Genomic DNA, 16,876 nt, shown 5'->3' with positions numbered 1-16,876 from the left:
CCTGCATAATGGCAGAGGCTGACAGAGATGCCTGCTCTCTGCCTATTAACATGGTTCTGAGTTGGTGCTGATGCCAGTTTCTCCTCTTTGTAGGTTTTACAAGCTGATCTGGGGGAGCTTTGGCAATGGGCTTCTGGAAGCCTCCGGGGTTATTGCAGGCGGAGGGAACAATGGCATGCTTACTCTATACAATGTGACCCACATCCTGTCTTCGGGGAAGGAGCCTGTGATTGCCCAGAGGCAGAAGCACACGGGGGCTGTCCGAGCCCTTGACTTTAATCCTTTCCAGGTACTGCATTTCAGTTGGCCAGACCATGGCCAAGCCATGGAGTAACAATTCTGTATGGAAACATTGACTTGTGGCCTCCAGTCTGTAACTCTGAGCCCTTCCCAGACTGTTAGGGGAGCGGCTTTGGAAACCCCACATGTGGGTCTCTTTCCCCCTTTCCTGCTCTCACTTCTTCCTGGGGTGGTGTTTCTCCAAAGACCTGTTCTTCATACAGGGCCACCTCCTGGCCACAGGAGCCAGTGATTCTGAAATCTTCATTTGGGATTTGAATAACCTAAATGTGCCAATGACCCCAGGATCCAAGTCACAGGTAAGGAGGCTCCTAGGGCAGCTGATTTTCCCAGGGAGAGTCTTGAATCCTGGAGGCAGCCAGAGCACAGGAGGTTTTGGACTTTACCACTGGAGGGCAATAAAGCTCCGCAAACGAACACATTTTACCAGCCAGCCATTAGCAGCAATGGAGGGGAGGGTGGTTTGTGGTCATTAACTGTCCTAGGGTTTCTGGAAGGAAGATGAAGAAGGGCAGTGGGAGGCACTGAGAAAAGAAGTGTGAGTACGATTTATCATAGTAGAGCTCAGGCAGGGTAGAGTAGGACCCTAAGCTCAGGAAGTGGGGCTAAGAGTAGGACACCCAGATATACTCTTGTCCTTTTTGTGGAGTGAGTCAGCTTTGCCTCTGTATCTAGTTCTCCATGCAGTTGGGGTCCTGTGTATATCTGTCTCTGAGTGTACCTACCTGTCAGTCTATAACTGGGTCGGTCTTTTTGCTTCCTGGCTCTTCTCTGTCTTATGCTTACAGTATCGTGAGGTAAGTTAATTATAAATTTGATAGCACCCTGTGCCCTAAAAATAGCAATGGCTTTTCTTTCTGCCTCATTTTCTCTGAGGGTCTTATGTGTCTGTGTTTCCCTTTCTTCCTCCTCTCCCTCTCTCTCTGTCATAGATAAGAGGCCTGTTTTAAATCTTGACTCTATTCTCTCAGGAGCAACTTGGGATAGGAGTAAAATCCAAGTGTGCCTGCCCTTCTCTCAATTTCTACACCAGTACCCCCAAAAGATCCTCTCTAGAAAATTTAACCCTCGGTTCCCTGATACTATCTGGGTTTGGGAAGCTCATGTCTGCTCTTGGGCTTTCTGTGGGTGGTTGGGAGCAGTGGAACAGCAAATGTCTCTTGGTCCAGGGGATGACAAGTTGTCCTCCACCCCCTCCCCCCATCCTGCCACAGCAGCCTCCAGAAGACATCAAAGCACTCGCTTGGAACCGGCAGGTTCAACACATTCTGGCTTCTGCTCACCCCAGCGGCAAGGCAGTTGTGTGGGATCTCAGAAAGAATGAACCTATCATCAAAGTCAGCGATCATAGCAACAGGGTGAGTTCTGGAGGCAGAATGCAGGGTTGGGCTCTGGCTTCTTCCTCATGCCTGAGCTTTGGAGCTGTTCTTCCCCAGGCCAGGGTTCTGCTTTCAGCTGCTACACTTGCAGACTTAGCCTCTTATCAGATTTCCTGTTGAGAGTGAATGCTTAGGGAAGCTAAACAGAGCTGATCTGGAGGCTTCTAATATTCATTACTTGCTCATGGTCATCACACAGAAGAGACACAAAACCTGCCCTATTCCAACTGGGCGGAAAAGGTTCATAATCAGAAGAGTCAGGTTACGTCACCCTTTGGGGTCTGCTTTGTTCACAGATGCACAGCTCAGGCCTGGCCTGGCACCCAGAGATAGCCACCCAATTGGTGCTCTGCTCAGAAGATGATCGTCTTCCAGTGATTCAGCTGTGGGATTTGCGCTTTGCCTCCTCTCCCCTGAAGGTGCTGGAGAGCCACAGCAGGTAATATCTCAAACTCTACTTTTTTGGCAGACGGTGTGGCATAACTGACCTGGGTAGGAGGCAGTGAATGCCTCACTTTAGTTACCAAACATCCTCCCTGCCTTCAAAGCCATTCCCAGTGAACAGTTTCCCAATCCTAGCTCTAGCCCCAACAAAGAGGAGTTTCTTGAGATGGTAAGGTTATGGAGAAGAACCTGAGATTCCATTTAACTTCCAGAAATTGGAGTGTGGATGGGGTCATGACAAATATTTGGAGCCAATGTTTAGTCCTCCTGGGAGAGTCCAGGATAATGTTAATCTCTTTAGGTGGTGAGGTTATCTCCTCCAAGACTTCTCCTTTTTTTTTTTTTTTTTTTTTAGTTTCTTTATTTTGAGAGAGAGAAGGGTAGAGAGAGAGGGAGACAGAGAATCCCAAGAAAGCTCCACACTGTCAGCACAGAGCCTGACATGGGGCTTGATCTCACAAACCACAAGATTATGACCTGAGCCAAAACCGAGAGTCAGACGCTTAACTGACTAAGCCACCCAGGCACCCCTAAGACTTTTCAGTAAGAAAACCTTGGCTCCTGTTTATCCTCCAAACAGGCCTGCCCCTGAAGCTGTAACTCTTAGGCCCCTAGCAGAGAAAACAACCCCACACTGTTCTTTCTTACTAAAGGTCTATGTTGCTTTTATGCCTTCTTGGGGACTTTTAAGAGTTAGATCCTCACTCCTCACATGGGCTAAAAAGCACACATAGGGATGGGTGCTTGAGTGACTCATGCTGATTCACAGTCCCTACTCTACAGTCAGGGAGGAGAAGTGGGCCATCCTGCAGGGACTGTGAGAGGCAGGATGATACAGTGCATAGTGCCCAGGCTCTGGGGTTTGACGTGTCCTGGCTGTATGGCTGCTGAAGGTTCCTTAATTCTTCAAAGCCTCCTTTTCCTCATTTGTAAAATGAAATCAGGCCACTCATTTTATAGGGATGAGATATATCCAAGATATGTATGACACTCTACTCCTAGTGGGCATTCAACAAATGTTAGTTCCTCTTTCCTTTCCTTTTTAGGGGGATCTTGTCAGTGTCATGGAGCCAGGCTGACCCTGAGCTGCTGCTCAGTAGTGCCAAGGACAACCAGATCTTGTGCTGGAACCTGGGGAGTGGTGAGGTAGGCCGGCCTTTCTGTGGGCATGCTGGGAGAGGAGATGAGCTGTGTGTTCTGCATTGTTTTACCTAAGTCAAGGTTTCCCTAATGGTTGGGTCCCTTCACAGGTAGTATATAAGCTACCCACACAGAGTAGCTGGTGCTTTGATGTGCAGTGGTGCCCTCAGGACCCTCCAGTGTTCTCTGCTGCCTCCTTCGACGGCTGGATCAGTTTGTACTCCGTGATGGGTGGGAGCTGGGAAGTCCAGCAGATCAGACAGGCTGACAAGGTTTGAAGGGCTTGGTGGAGAATGCTGGAGGGAATGCTGTCTCTATGTTGGGGGAGAGAGAAGGACGAATGGCCTGGGAAGATGGGAAGAAGTGGGGACTATTGGAGACTGGGAAGTCAGGGGCCTGGGTTGGGAGGGCTGCACCTTTGCTCTAGTGCCCATCTTCCTGGGAGGATGTCAATTTCTGCCACAATACAAAAGAGGCCTTCACCTTGACGCTTGCTCTTGGATGTTCTCTGTGGTATTTCAGGGACACTGGACCTCTATGGTGGAATCGTTATTTTGGAAGTGCCTTATCTCCCTTTCTCCTATAGATCTGTTCTGTGTCTACACTCCACTGTAGACCTTGGATACAGTAGGCTTTCCAAGAGCCTACTGCATGCGAGTTTTACTCTCACTACCAGTTCCCTAGAAAATGGGAGTCTAGCCTTTGTGGGCCAGATTGGATGTTTCAAGGATTTCCCCCAAACATGTAGACGCAGCACCACTTCAAGTTGATGTCCTTTTGCCCTCAGATCTCTTCTTCCTTCAGCAAAGGCCAGCCTCTCCCACCATTGCAGGTGCCAGAGCAAGTGGCCCAAGCATCACTGATACCTCCTCTACAAAAACCCCCCAAATGGATGAGAAGGCCAGCAGGTGTTTCATTTGCTGTAAGTGTAGTGTGTGTGTGTGTGGGGGGGGGGGGTAGTGCATGGTTGTATGTGTGTATGTGTTTGTGAAGCCTGTTGCGCGCCCAGCACGGAGCTGTGTTCTGTAGGAGATTCATTCCTACTGCCTGTGTCTCAGATCAGGTCCCACCTTCATGCTCAGGCAGAGTTACTGTAGCTTTCCTTTCTACCCCTTTGCCTAGCGTACTGTGCTGGTCCTGTCTAAAGGGAATTGAGCGCTTTAGACTGCTTGGTTATGGAGAACTGCTTGAGATTCCACCTGATCTTTCTCTAACTCTTACGTGTTTGGACTGGTAGTGAGTCCAGACATGTAAGGGTTAGAATACAAAGCAGGAAAGAAAAAAATGTAGATTCCATCCTGTCCCTCCTCTGCTCAAAACCTTTGGCCCCCATTGTCTTATGGACTCAAGGCCAAATGTACACAGGGCCGCACTTACCTTTCCAGTTTTTATTCCCCCTTATTCTTATGTGTTTCATGTGCTCCAGTTATATATGACTCCTTTCTGTTCCACAAATAACTCCTCAGCTTTGCTGCTTTTGCCTGTACCCTGCCCTTCAACTTCTCTCCTGAGCCATTGAATCCTACTGTACCTTTTCATGTTCTTTTGCTTAAATACCACCCCCTCCATGATGTCCATCTTTAAACCCTTGTCAGACTTCACTTTGAGGATTTATCCTCCTATAATGATACACTTTACTTGGACTAAGGTTATTTACCTACTCGGTGGAGACCCTACTAAGTAATGGACTCCTGGAGGACAGGGACCACATTTTGTTCATTTTTATCCCTAAAGCAAGTGCTTCTCAAACTTTAATACACATACAGATCACCTGGAGATCTTACTAAAATTCAGATTCTGGTTCCTTTAGTCTAGGGTAGGACCCAAGATTCTGATTTCCAGTAAGTTCCCAGGTGATTCCCTTGCTGCTGGCCTGAGGAGAGGCAGGGCCCTAAAGCACTAGGTTAACCTAATGCTTTAAATATTAGGTGTCATTTAAAAACAGATGTATCAAAGAAGTGATTCTTCTGTGCAGAGCCACCAGTTTTATTGTGGAGGCAAGGCCAACACACTCAAGAGGCAGGGAGGTGAAGAATTCTGATGTTGAAAGACCTACATTTCTTCGTTTGTTTTGTTTATTGATTTCAGGAGATAATTCTGTGTTTAATTGTTGAGGACTCACCATACCATTTTCCACAGCAGCTGCACCATTTAATATTTCCAACAATGCCTAGGAGTTTCATTTTCTCTGAATTAGCCCCAATACTTATTTAATACCTTTTTTTTAAAGTTTTTATTTATTTATTTTGAGAGAGACAGAGAGAGAGAGAGAGAGAGAGAGTAGGGGAGGGACAGAGATGGGGGAGAGAGAGAGAATCCCAAGCAGGCTCTGTGCCATCAGTTCAGAACCTAATGCGGGGCTTGAACTCATGAACTGTGAGATCATGACCTGAGCTGAGATCAAGAGTCGGACCCTTAACCACCTGAGCCACCCAGGCACCCCTCTGCCTTTTTTAATTGAAGTATAGCTGACACACAATGTTACATTAGTTTCAGGAGTACAACATAGCGATTCAGCAGATTTATACGTTCCGCTACGTTCACAAGTGTAGCTACCATGGGTCACCATACAGTGCTATTGTAGTACCATTGGTTATATTTCCTATGCTGTACCATGACTTATTCATTGCATAACTAGAAACAGGTACCTCCCACTCCCCTTCAACCATTTGCCTGGCCTCTCACCTAACCCTCCCCTTTGGCGGCCACTGGCTTGTTCTCTGTATTTCTGGGTCTGTCTGGAGAGGCCTGCATTCTTTTTTTTTTTTAACTTGTTTTATTTTTTATTTTTTTAAATTTACACCCAAATTAGTTAGCATATAGTGCAACAATGATTTCAGGAATAGATTCCTTAATGCCCCTTACCCATTTAGCCCATCCCCCCGCCCACAACCCCTCCAGTAACCCTCAGTTTGTTCTCCATATTTATGAGTCTCTTCTGTTTTGTCCCCCTCCCTGTTTTTATTTTTTGCTTCCGTTCCCTTGTGTTCATCTGTTTTGTCTCTTAAAGTCCTCATATGAGTGAAGTCATATGATTTTTGTCTTTCTCTGACTAATTTCAGTTAGCATAATACCCTCCAGGTCCATCTACGTAGTTGCAAATGGCAAGATTTCATTCTTTTTGATTGCCAAGTAATACTCCATTGTGTGTGTGTGTGTGTGTGTGTGTGTGTGTGTGTGTGTGTGTGTGTATACGCACCACATCTTCTTTATCCATTCATCCATCAATGGACATTTGGGCTCTTTCCATACTTTGGCTATTGTTGATAGTGCTGCTGTAAACATGAGGGTGCATGTGTCCCTTCGAAACAGCACACCTGTATCCCTTGGATAAATCCCTTGGATAGTGCAATTGCTGGGTCGTAGGGTAGTTCTGTTTTTAGTTTTTTGAGGAACCTCCATACTGTTTTCCAGAGTGGCTGCCCCAGCTTGCATTCCCACCAACAATGCAAAAGAGATCCTCTTTCTCCGCATCCTCACCAACATCTGTCGTTGCCTGAATTGTTAATGTTAGCCATTATGACAGGTGTGAGGTGGTATCTCACTGTGGTTTTGATTTGTATTTCCCTGATGATGAGTGATGTGGAGCATTTTTTCATGTGTCAGATGGCTGTCTGGATGTCTTCTTTGGAGAAGTGTCTATTCGTGTCTTTTGCCCATTTCTTCACTGGATTGTTTTTTGGGTGTTGAGTTTGATAAGTTCTTTGTAGATTTTGGATACTAACCCTTTAACTGATATGTCACTTGCAAATATCTTCTCCCATTCTGTCAGTTGCCTTTTAGTTTTGCTGATTATTTCCTTTGCTGTGCAGAAGCTTTTTATTTTGATGAGGTCCCAGTAGTTCATTTTTGCTTTTGTTTCCCTTCCCTCTGGAGACGTGTTAAGTAAGAAGTTGCTGTGGCCAAGGTCAAAGAGGTTTTTGCCTGCTTTCTCCTCGAGGATTTTGATGGCTTCCTGTCTTACATTTAGGTCTTTCATCCATTTTGAGTTTATTTTTGTGTATGGTATAAGAAAATGGTCCAGGTTCATTTTTCTTCATGTTGTTGTCCAGTTTTCCCAGCACCACTTGCTGAAGAGACTGTCTTTATTCCATTGGATATTCTTTCCTGCTTTGTCAAAGATTAGTTGGCCATACATTTGTGGGTCCATTTCTAGGTTCTTTATTCTGTTCCATTGATCTGAGTGTCTGTTCTTGTGCCAGTACCATACTGTCTTGATGATTACAGCTTTGTAGTATAGCTTGAAGTCTGGGATTGTGATGCCTCCTGCTTTCGTTTTCTTTTTCACGATCACTTTGGCTATTCGGGGTCTTTTCTGGAAGTTCCATACAAATTTTAGGGTTGTTTGTTCTAGCTCTGTGAAGAATGCTGGTGTTATTTTGATAAGGATTGCATTGAATATGTAGATTGCTTTGGGTAGTATTGACATTTTAACAATATTTGTTCTTCCTATCCAGGAGCATGGAATCTTTTTCCATTTCTTTGTGTCTTCTTCAATTTCTTTCATAAGCTTTCTATAGTTTTCAGTGTATAGATTTTTCACCTCTTTGGTTAGATTCATTCCTAGGTATTTTATGTTTTTTTGTGCAACTGTAAATGGGATCGATCCCTTGATTTCTCTTTCTGTCGCTTCATTTTTGGTGTATAGGAATACAACCGACTTCTATGCATTGATTTTATATCCTGCAACTTTGCTGAATTCATGAATCAATTCTAGCAGTTTTTTTGGTGGAATCTTTTGGGTGTTCCATATAGAGTATCATGTCATCTGCGAAGAGTGAAAGTTTGACCCCTCCTGGCCGATTTGGATGCCTTTTATTTCTTTGTGTTGTCTGATTGCAGAGGCTAAGACTTCCAATACTATGTTGAATAACAGTGGCAAGAGTGGACATCTCTGTCTTGTTCCTGACCTTAGGGGGAAAGCTCTCAGTTTTTCCCCATTGAGGATGATATTAGTGTTGGGTCGTTCATATATGGCTTCTATGATCTCGAGGTATGCTTCTCTATCCCTACTTTCTTGAGGGTTTTTATCAAGAAAGGATGCTGTATTTTGTCAAATGCTTTCTCTGCATCTATTGAGAGGATCATATGGTTCTTGTCCTTTCTTTTATTGATGTGATGAATCACGTTGATTGTTTTGTGGATATTGAACCAGCCCTGTATCCCAGGTATAAATCCCACTTGGTTGTGGTGAATAATTTTTTTTAATGTATTGTTGGATCCGGTTGGCTAATATCTTTTTGAGGATTTTTGCATCCATGTTCATCAGGGAAATTGGTCTATAGTTCTTTTTAGTGGGGTCTCTGTCTGGTTTTGGAATCAAGGTGATTCTGGCTTCGTAGGAAGAGTTTGGAAGTGTTCCTTCCATTTCTATTTTTTGGAACACCTTCAAGAGAATAGGTGTTAACTCTTCCTTAAATATTTGATAGAATTCCCCTGGAAAGCCATCTGGCCCTGGACACTTGTTTTTTGGGAGATTTTTGATTACTAATTCGATTTCCTTACTGGTTATGGGTCTGTTCAAATTTTCTATTTCATCTTGTTTCAGTTTTGGTAGTGTATATGTTTCTAGGAATTTGTCCATTTCTTCCAGATTGCCCATTTTATTGGCATATAATTGCTCATAATATTCTCTTATTATCGTTTTTATTTCTGCTGTGTTGGTTGTGATCTCTTTTCTTTCATTCTTGGTTTTATTTATTTGGCTCCTTTCCTTTTTCTTTTTGATCAAACTGGCTAGTGGTTTATCAATTTTGTTAATGCTTTCAAAGAACCAGCTTCTGGTTTCATTAATCTGTTCTACTTTTTTTTTGGTTTCAATAGCATTAATTTCTGCTCTAATCTTTATTATTTCCTGTCTTCTGCTGGTTTTGGGTTTCGTTTGCTGTTCTTTTTCCAGCTCCTTAAGGCGTAAGGTTAGGTTGTATATCTGAGATCTTTTTAAGGCCTTTTAAGAAGGCCTGGATTGCTATATACTTTCCTCTTATGACCACCTTTGCTGCGTCCCAGAGGTTTGGGGTTGTGGGTGTTATCATTTTCATTGGCTTCCATATACTTTTTAATTTCCTCTTTAACTTCTTGATTAGCCCATTCATTCTTTAGTAGGACGTTCTTCAGTCTCCAAGTATTTGTTACCTTTCCAAATTTTTTCTTGTGGTTGATTTCGAGTTTCATAGCGTTGTGGTCTGAAAATATACACGGTATGATCTCGATCTTTTTGTACTTACTTAGGGCTGATATGTGTCCCAGTATATAGTCTGTTCTGGAGAACATTCCATGCGCACTGGAGAAGAATGTATATTCTGCTGCTTTAGGATGAAATGTTCTGAATGTATCTGTTAAGTCCATCTGGTCCAGTGTGTCATTCAAAGCCATTGTTTCCTTGTTGATTTTTTGATTAGATGATCTGTCCATTGCTGTCAGTGGGGTGTTGAAGTCTCCTACTATTATGGTATTACTATCAATGAGTTTCTTTATGTTTGTGATTAATTGATTTATATATTTGGGTGCTGCCACATTTGGCGCATAAATGTTTACAATTGTTAGCTCTTCTCGGTGGATAGACCGCTTGAGTATGATATAATGCCCTTCTGCATCTCTTGATACAATCTTTATTTTAAAGTCTAAATTGTCTGATATAAGTATGGCTACTCCGGCTTTCTTTTGTTGACCATTAGCATGATAGGTGGTTCTCCATCCCCTTATTTTCAATCTGAAGGTGTCTTTAGGTCTAAAGTGGGTCTCTTGTAAACAGCATATAGATTGGATCTTGTTTTCTTATCCATTCTGTTACCCTATGTCTTTTGATTGGAGCATTGAGTCCACTGACGTTTAGAGTGAGTACTGAAAGATATTAATTTATTGCCATTATGTTGCTTGTAGAGTAGGAGTTTCTGGTGGTGTTCTCTGGTCCTTTTTAATCTTTGTTGTTTTTGGTATTTGTTTATGTATACACACACACACACACACACACACACACACACACAGAGTCCCCCTTAAAATTTCTTGCAGGGCTGGTTTAGTGGTCACAAATTCCTTTAATTTTTGTTTGTCTGGGAAACTTTTTATCTCTCCTTCTATTTTGAATGACACCCTTGCTGGATAAAGAATTCTTGGCTGCATATTTTTCTGATTCAGCACATTGAATATATCCTGCCACTCCTTTCTGCCCTGCCAAGTTTCTGTGGATCGGTCTGCTGCAAACCTGATCTGTCTTCCCTTGTAGGTTAGGGATTTTTTTTTCCCTTGCTGCTTTCATGATTCTGGAGAGGCCTGCATTCTTATCATAGCTCGGTCACTTATTAGCTGGGTAACCTTGGGCAAGTCACTTAACTCAAGACTTCAGTATTCTCATTTGTACAACAGGGATAGTAATACCTGCTCAGCTATATGTTAGTGAATTGACGTGAACCTCAAATAAGCATATATACAAGCACTTTGTAAAACTATCAAGTATTAACAAGTCAAAAGTTAAAATTGTTCTGCGTAGCACTAATCTATAGTGTAGGTTTGTGCTGTAGGAGAGTCAAGTGAAGAATTTTGGCCGGGAAAGTCCATTAAGGCAGGGGTCTTAGGAAAATAGTGAAGGGTTGGGGAGTAAGCAGTAGTTGTCAACCATGGCTGCAACCTGAAGAGCTTGAAAATATACTGATGCCTGGTCCCACCCCCCGGGATTCAGATTTTATTGTTGGGAGTACAACCTGATGATGATTCTGGATAGCTCCTCAAGTGGTTTTAATATGCAGCCAAGGTGGAGAACCGCTGGAGTAAAGGAACTTCACTGAGCTCTGCTTTGTGACAGGTGCTTTGTAGGGTACCTAATTTGGTGAGAAGGATTCTCAGTTGGGGGTGTTTTGGTGGGTGAAGGCTCAGAAGCGGGAATAAACTGGGCCCTTTGGGGATGTGGAGCGATCACATAAATGAGGAGGGAGAGAGAGGCTAGAGTGTCTGGCCCTGATCTTGGAGGATTTTGTATGCTATGGGCAGAGGTACTTAAGCCCTCGTCTGAGGCCTTGTGAAACCGTAACAAGCCCCTAAGTAGCAGTAGGTACAGGCCAGTAGTCTAAGGCTTGGGTTGAGGAGGAAAAACCCAGAGGCTAGCAACCAATTCCAGTCATCTAGATGTGCTAGCACTGGGAGTGGGATGGAGGGGACCTGTATGGGAGACATTGAGCAAGAGGTAAGACTGCTGTTGCTTGGCTGTGGTGGGTATAAAGACCGTGATAAAGCCAAGGTGTTTAGTGCAGGTGACTGGGAGAATGGTGCTCCCTGCATTATTACTGATTTTCTGTCCTAGGGTTGACCAATAGATAGCCTTCTCTGTGATGTAGACTTGGTGTTAATTTTTACCATTCTTGTTTTTCCTCACCAGTTTGGGGGAAAGCTGGTTACCTTTGGCCTCCCCAGCACCCCTGCCCATCAGGTGCCACAGCCTTGCCTCCGCCTAGTCTTCATCAGTCAAGTCACCACAGAATCTGAAGTCCTGAGGCGGTCAGCTGAGCTGCAGGAGTCCCTGGGGTCAGGAAATCTCCTGAATTATTGTCAGAACAAGATCGAACTAACGTCACTACAAAGTGAAAAGATGCTCTGGCAGTTCCTGAAGGTAGGAAGCCCAAAGGCTGGCTGCTCCAAAGTGTTTCCCTAAAGTGGGAAATTCCAGGAGATGCACAATCACACTGGGACCTAGATTACAAAGGCTGTGACCTCTCAGCCTTTTTCCTAACGCCACACCCACCCTCTGGACACGAAATCTTCACCTTTTGCCAGTGGCTCAGAGATCCTTTGCAGCCAAGGAAGCCAAAGGGTACAAAAACATTTGCCTTTTTTGCTACTATTGCTGATGTCCTGGAGACTTTACCAGGGCCAAGGTGAAGGCTTTCATGCCATGCCAAAGGGCAGATAAGGTGATGGGAAGAGAGAAGAAGAGAAGGAAAAGGAAGGGAAGAGGATTGGCTGGAAGTGGGGAATGCATCATGAGAAGGCTTTGAGTTTATTTCCGTTAACCCAAGGCAAGTTGTTGTGGTGAGACTCAGGGATCAAGTCCCAATTTACTCTGGAGCATGGATCGAGTTCCAGTGCTAATGAAATTTCAAGCTGCCTATGACACCAGGAGTGCTCTGCCTGTGAAAGGAAGTGAGCAGATGAGAGGAGAGAGGTAAAGCAAGAAAAAGAAGTAACCGACTGGGCAGGCAGCGAGAGGATTATTCAAAGCTTTGGGGCCGTAGCAAAGATTGCAAAAAACAGGACAGACCCCAGCCCGGGGTTCTGAGCAGGGCTTGGGGTCTGTGCTTCAGACACAGAAGAACTTTGTGATGGTAGATACCAGGTATCTGGGAAGGAAACAGGATTTGAGAAAGATCATCTAGAGAGTGAAGCTAGAAAAAGATGTGGGGAGAAAAGAGTAAGAAATGCTGCTTTTGTTGTAAGCAGAATGCAGGCAACAGCTCCAGGAATGAATGGTGGAGTGAGAAAGAGAATAGAAGGCACCATCAGTAGTTGAACCTTTACTCTTCCAAACAAAGGAGGCAGCGGTGCCCAAGGACAGAGGGGAGTCTGCTTGAAAAGCTATCCAAGAGCTGTCTGTGATGATGGCCCTGAAGCCGAATGTGGCTGGACATTTCTAAAGGACAAGCGTGTGAGAAAGAGGGAGCCCTGAGACACTGTGAGGAAGATATTAGTCAGAATTCACAGTTCTGTGTAGGGGAAATGAAGGGCCCAGCCATCTAACCCAGGGTAGGGTAGGGCTTCAGGAAGGCTTGGCCCTCAGTATCTGGCTTTTACTGTGTCTATGCAGCTTCCACTAGGAACTGTGTCTTCAACTGGATGTTTAGACATGCACAAGGCTCTTTAGGTTCTCTTGGCATCAGTCTCAGAGAGCTGTGGGACAGGACCCACAGCTTGTCAGCCGGGCAGCAGGTTGTGGCTGTCTTCTGCGGGAGCCCTTGTGGCAGGCCATGCAGCAGTTCAGAGCTCTCCTCTTCACCTCCCCAGAAGACAGCTCAGGTGTAAGGAGATTAGATAAAAAATTAGGCAGTTGTGTAGGTGGCTCTGCCTTAGAAGCCTAACACCCACAAGAGCCAATGTCTCTTGTACCCACACCAAAAGTGTGGTTTCTAGAGTCCCTGCAAGAGATCTCTTCAGTTACAAGAGCCCTTGCAATCAGGGCAGACTAGAGCATGGTGTCCACAGAGATTATTTATAGTTCATAGTTCCAGTCCAATTTATCAGTCACAAGCAATGTTGCCTAGAAACATAGCTGACGTTTTACTCTTATCAGGTAACCAGGCCAACAGATCTAGTAAGTCAACTGAAGGTCTCATTCTCATGCAGAAATGGAAGAGGGTTTTGTTAACACCATGCCACCAGCCCAGCGGGATCAAATCTGGGGAGAAAAAGAGGAGAGATGGTGCCGGCCTTAGTAGGGCACCTCTGGTAGGTAGGACGAAGAACTGTATTAGAGGGTACGCTGGCTTAGGCAGGAGAGGGTCATTCACATTGGTTTAATGGAGACTTGTGTATTCTGTGGTTCCTTAGGTGACCTTAGAACAAGACTCCAGAGTGAAATTTCTAAAACTATTAGGATACAGTAAAGATGAACTTCAGAAGAAGGTAAGCTGCTCACACATCAGAAGCATGTACTTGAGGCAGAGAAGAAGAAAATGCTGTCAATGGAAACTGTCTTGAGTGACCTCTTTGTGGGCTTCGTTAATGCATATACAAAAATATTACCTCCTGGAGGTCGGCTTTTCCCCAGGTGAAAAGCCCCAGGATCTTAGAGAGTCCAGGCAGCAGGGTGTGGAGGTGGGAAGAAAGCATAATGCATGTCTGATCTTGTGCCGGGAAGAGGGCGCTCATAGGTCTCTCCCTGCAGGTGGCCACGTGGCTGAAGAGTGACTTGGGGCTGGGTGAGAGCCCTCAGTCCGAGGGAGATGATCACAATAACAGACAGCAGGTCTTCTGCAGCCAGGTGTGGTAGGAGCCCAGGCAGCCAGACCTAGGGTAGCACGGGAGACTTGCCTGGAGAGCATCTGCCTCTTCCTGGCCCTTTGCTTTGCTCTCATGAAATGCTCAGCTTCTGTGGTAGTCTTCAGACTCCTCATTTTTTTAGAACCGCAGTGAGATACAGAGTGCATAAGCTTTTGCGCTGGGAGAGAAGCTATGTTTTAACCATGGATTAGAGCCCTTCCCAAACCTTACCTGATTATTCTTTTAGCTTTACCCATTAAGGGCCAAATAGTAGAGCTTCCAGAGAGAGTCACTAAGGCATCTCTCTGTCTGTTTTGGGATTCATTTCCTAAGTACCCACCTCTGTCCTTCCTTGTACAGGCCTCAAAACACATCACAGAGGAAGCTTCTGCCTCCTCAACCTTCTTTGATGAGCTGGTCCCTCAGAGTATGACTCCATGGGAGATCCCCATCACAGAAGGTACCCCGATCCTGAGGGAGAGAAACCCTCTGTGTGGGAGTAGGTGGGCTCAGAGTTCTGGGACTTGAGAATATTTTCTTCTTGTCCCCTGCCTCCTATCTCCTGCCTCCTTCCCACCACACAAAAGCTGGGCAGTTCTGTTACTGGTTAGAGCTCTCTCTGGCCTTTTATGGCTGCACCTTTCCTCTGGAAGGCCTTTTAGCAAGATATTTCTTTCTATCCTTCTGTTTCCTTGCTTAAAAGACTGTACCCTGTCCTTGCCGAGTGAGCGCACACTATACCTCTGATGCTGCCACATGAAGCCCTCCTTCCTCTTGAGCCCTATCCTTAGAGAGGTACCTACCACCAGACCTGGCACTCTAGGACAGCCCACTACATTTTATTGTTGAGGAATGAAACTTGGGAGTTTTGTTTGGGGCAAGGGAGGCTGAGTGATACAGAGATGGAAGGGGTGCGCTGTGGGCCCTGCAGGGGACAGGAAGCTAGGGTCTGAGGGCAGACTCACATGGAGGGGATGCCTCTGCCTGCAGACACTGATGGACTCCTGAGCCAGGCTCTCCTGCTTGGAGAACTGGGCCCTGCTGTGGAGCTGTGTCTAAAGGAAGAGCGCTTTGCTGATGCCATCATCCTGGCCCAGGCTGGGGGTGCAGATCTGCTAAAGCAAACACAGGAGTGCTACTGGGCCAAGAAGAAAAGCAGAATCTCCTCGGTAACTGCCCACTGTGAAGGAGGGGAGGGGAGGGGGTTACTTGGACTTTGTCAGGTGGATGCCCACACCTTGGCGTTCAGAAGATCTGCCGGGATCCCTCTCTTCCAACTGCAACCACCCCTACCTCACCCCCAACCCCTAGTCAGTGGTCTAAGAGGAAACCTGCTTGCGAGTGGCTTTTCTTAGCATGTCCCTGTGTGTGACTCCTGCTGCCTGTGCTAGATGGATGGCTGATGGCCTCCTTCGCTCTCTGCCCACTACAGCTTCTAGCCTGTGTTGTACGGAAGAATTGGAAGGATATGGTGTGTACCTGTAGCCTGCAGAACTGGAGAGAGGCACTGGCCTTGCTACTGACATACTCAGGGCCAGAGAAATTCCCTGAGCTCTGTGGTAGGTAGCCCTAGGCTTCAGGATGGAGTGGTGTCACTCCAACGTGGAGTTAATGGACACACTGAGGGAGAAGGCAGAGGAGCAGCCTGAGCTCTGGGAGGCTAGGCCATGTTGTCAGGGCCAAGGTCTGGTTCAGCCAGGAGGCAAGGACTACAGTGCGTCTTCCTACTTGCAGTAGGGATCATTAGTTGTTCTGTTTTACTTTTTCTCATCACATCGTGATGCAAGAGTTCTGCCCTTTATTGTAGAGCAAGGTTGGCCTCAGTATTGTCCAAAGCCACTGTGGTCACTTGTCCCACAGCTCATGGTCCTCCACCTGTTTCCAAACAGGAGAATGAGGAGAAGCACAGGGAAGCTGTGCCATTAAAGAAACGTCCATCTCTCCGCAGACATGCTGGGTACGCGCATGGAACAGGAGGGTGGCGGAGCACTGACCTCTGAAGCCAGACTCTGTTATGTGTGCTCAGGGAATGTGGAGCAGCTGGTGGAGTGTTGGGCAAAATGCCACCAGGCTTCATCCCCCCTGGCTCTACAGGTACTTCTCTACAGGGCACTGGTCACTCCATACCAGGATCTTGGGAGAGCCTAGTGGTAGGGATGTGTAGGGACATCAGAGGCGAGTCTTCTGCGTACCGCAGGCTGGAATCAGGGATATTAGGGAGGAGAAAAGGGCCCTTCTCCCAGGGATGAGCCAGCACCTCCCTCCCCCCTTCTCAGTCAGGGGAGACTGAGCAATAAATAGCTGCTTAGGTATTAACCTTCCTAATTTTTTCCCACTTCAGGTTTGGTTAATACGAGTTTATTCTCTATCTGAGTAATTGTGAGCCTGGGCCTTCTCTTAGCTGCTCTGAAAAGTTCTGTGGATTTAAATTATACCAGACACCTTGCAGGTAACCAGAGAAGGTGGGAGTCACGGATTCATAGGAAGACAAAGTCACAGATGAAACAATAGTATACCAGAGCCTGAAATTGATGATGTACTAGCAGAGTAAAGAGTAAAGAGAACAAACAAAGAGGCAGAGATGTACAAGAGTCTAAGACCCAGATAGGCCCAGTTGAAGTTAGTGCTAACAGCCTGGGAGGTGAGGC

General features: G+C 45.7%; 1 protein-coding gene across 15 annotated transcripts in view; it reads left to right on the top strand.

The window, feature by feature from the left end:
- Window positions 1-16,876, top strand: part of SEC31B (SEC31 homolog B, COPII coat complex component) — a 36,410-nt gene that overhangs the window by 9,767 nt on the left and 9,767 nt on the right. For 10 of the 15 annotated variants that reach the window (XM_053909841.1, XM_053909832.1, XM_019459143.2 and 7 more), the window contains 14 exons: window positions 94-289; window positions 504-599; window positions 1,515-1,658; window positions 1,976-2,118; window positions 3,170-3,269; window positions 3,374-3,535; window positions 4,051-4,185; window positions 11,635-11,865; window positions 13,797-13,871; window positions 14,134-14,229; window positions 14,589-14,688; window positions 15,219-15,397; window positions 15,661-15,787; window positions 16,177-16,322. In XM_053909841.1, the coding sequence (XP_053765816.1) occupies window positions 94-289; window positions 504-599; window positions 1,515-1,658; window positions 1,976-2,118; window positions 3,170-3,269; window positions 3,374-3,535; window positions 4,051-4,185; window positions 11,635-11,865; window positions 13,797-13,871; window positions 14,134-14,229; window positions 14,589-14,688; window positions 15,219-15,397; window positions 15,661-15,787; window positions 16,177-16,322 (1,930 nt within the window). The remainder of the gene's footprint in view (window positions 1-93; window positions 290-503; window positions 600-1,514; window positions 1,659-1,975; window positions 2,119-3,169; window positions 3,270-3,373; window positions 3,536-4,050; window positions 4,186-11,634; window positions 11,866-13,796; window positions 13,872-14,133; window positions 14,230-14,588; window positions 14,689-15,218; window positions 15,398-15,660; window positions 15,788-16,176; window positions 16,323-16,876) is intronic. The other 5 variants (XM_019459144.2, XM_019459146.2, XM_053909830.1 and 2 more) reach the window with 5 other exon arrangements.

The sequence above is a fragment of the Panthera pardus genome, unplaced genomic scaffold (genome assembly GCF_024362965.1).
Source record: "Panthera pardus isolate Hobbes unplaced genomic scaffold, ASM2436296v1 HiC_scaffold_22, whole genome shotgun sequence".
Taxonomy (NCBI): Eukaryota; Metazoa; Chordata; class Mammalia; order Carnivora; family Felidae; genus Panthera; species Panthera pardus.
The sequence above is the reverse complement of the archived record's forward strand: the minus strand, read 5'-3'. Positions and strand labels throughout refer to the sequence as shown.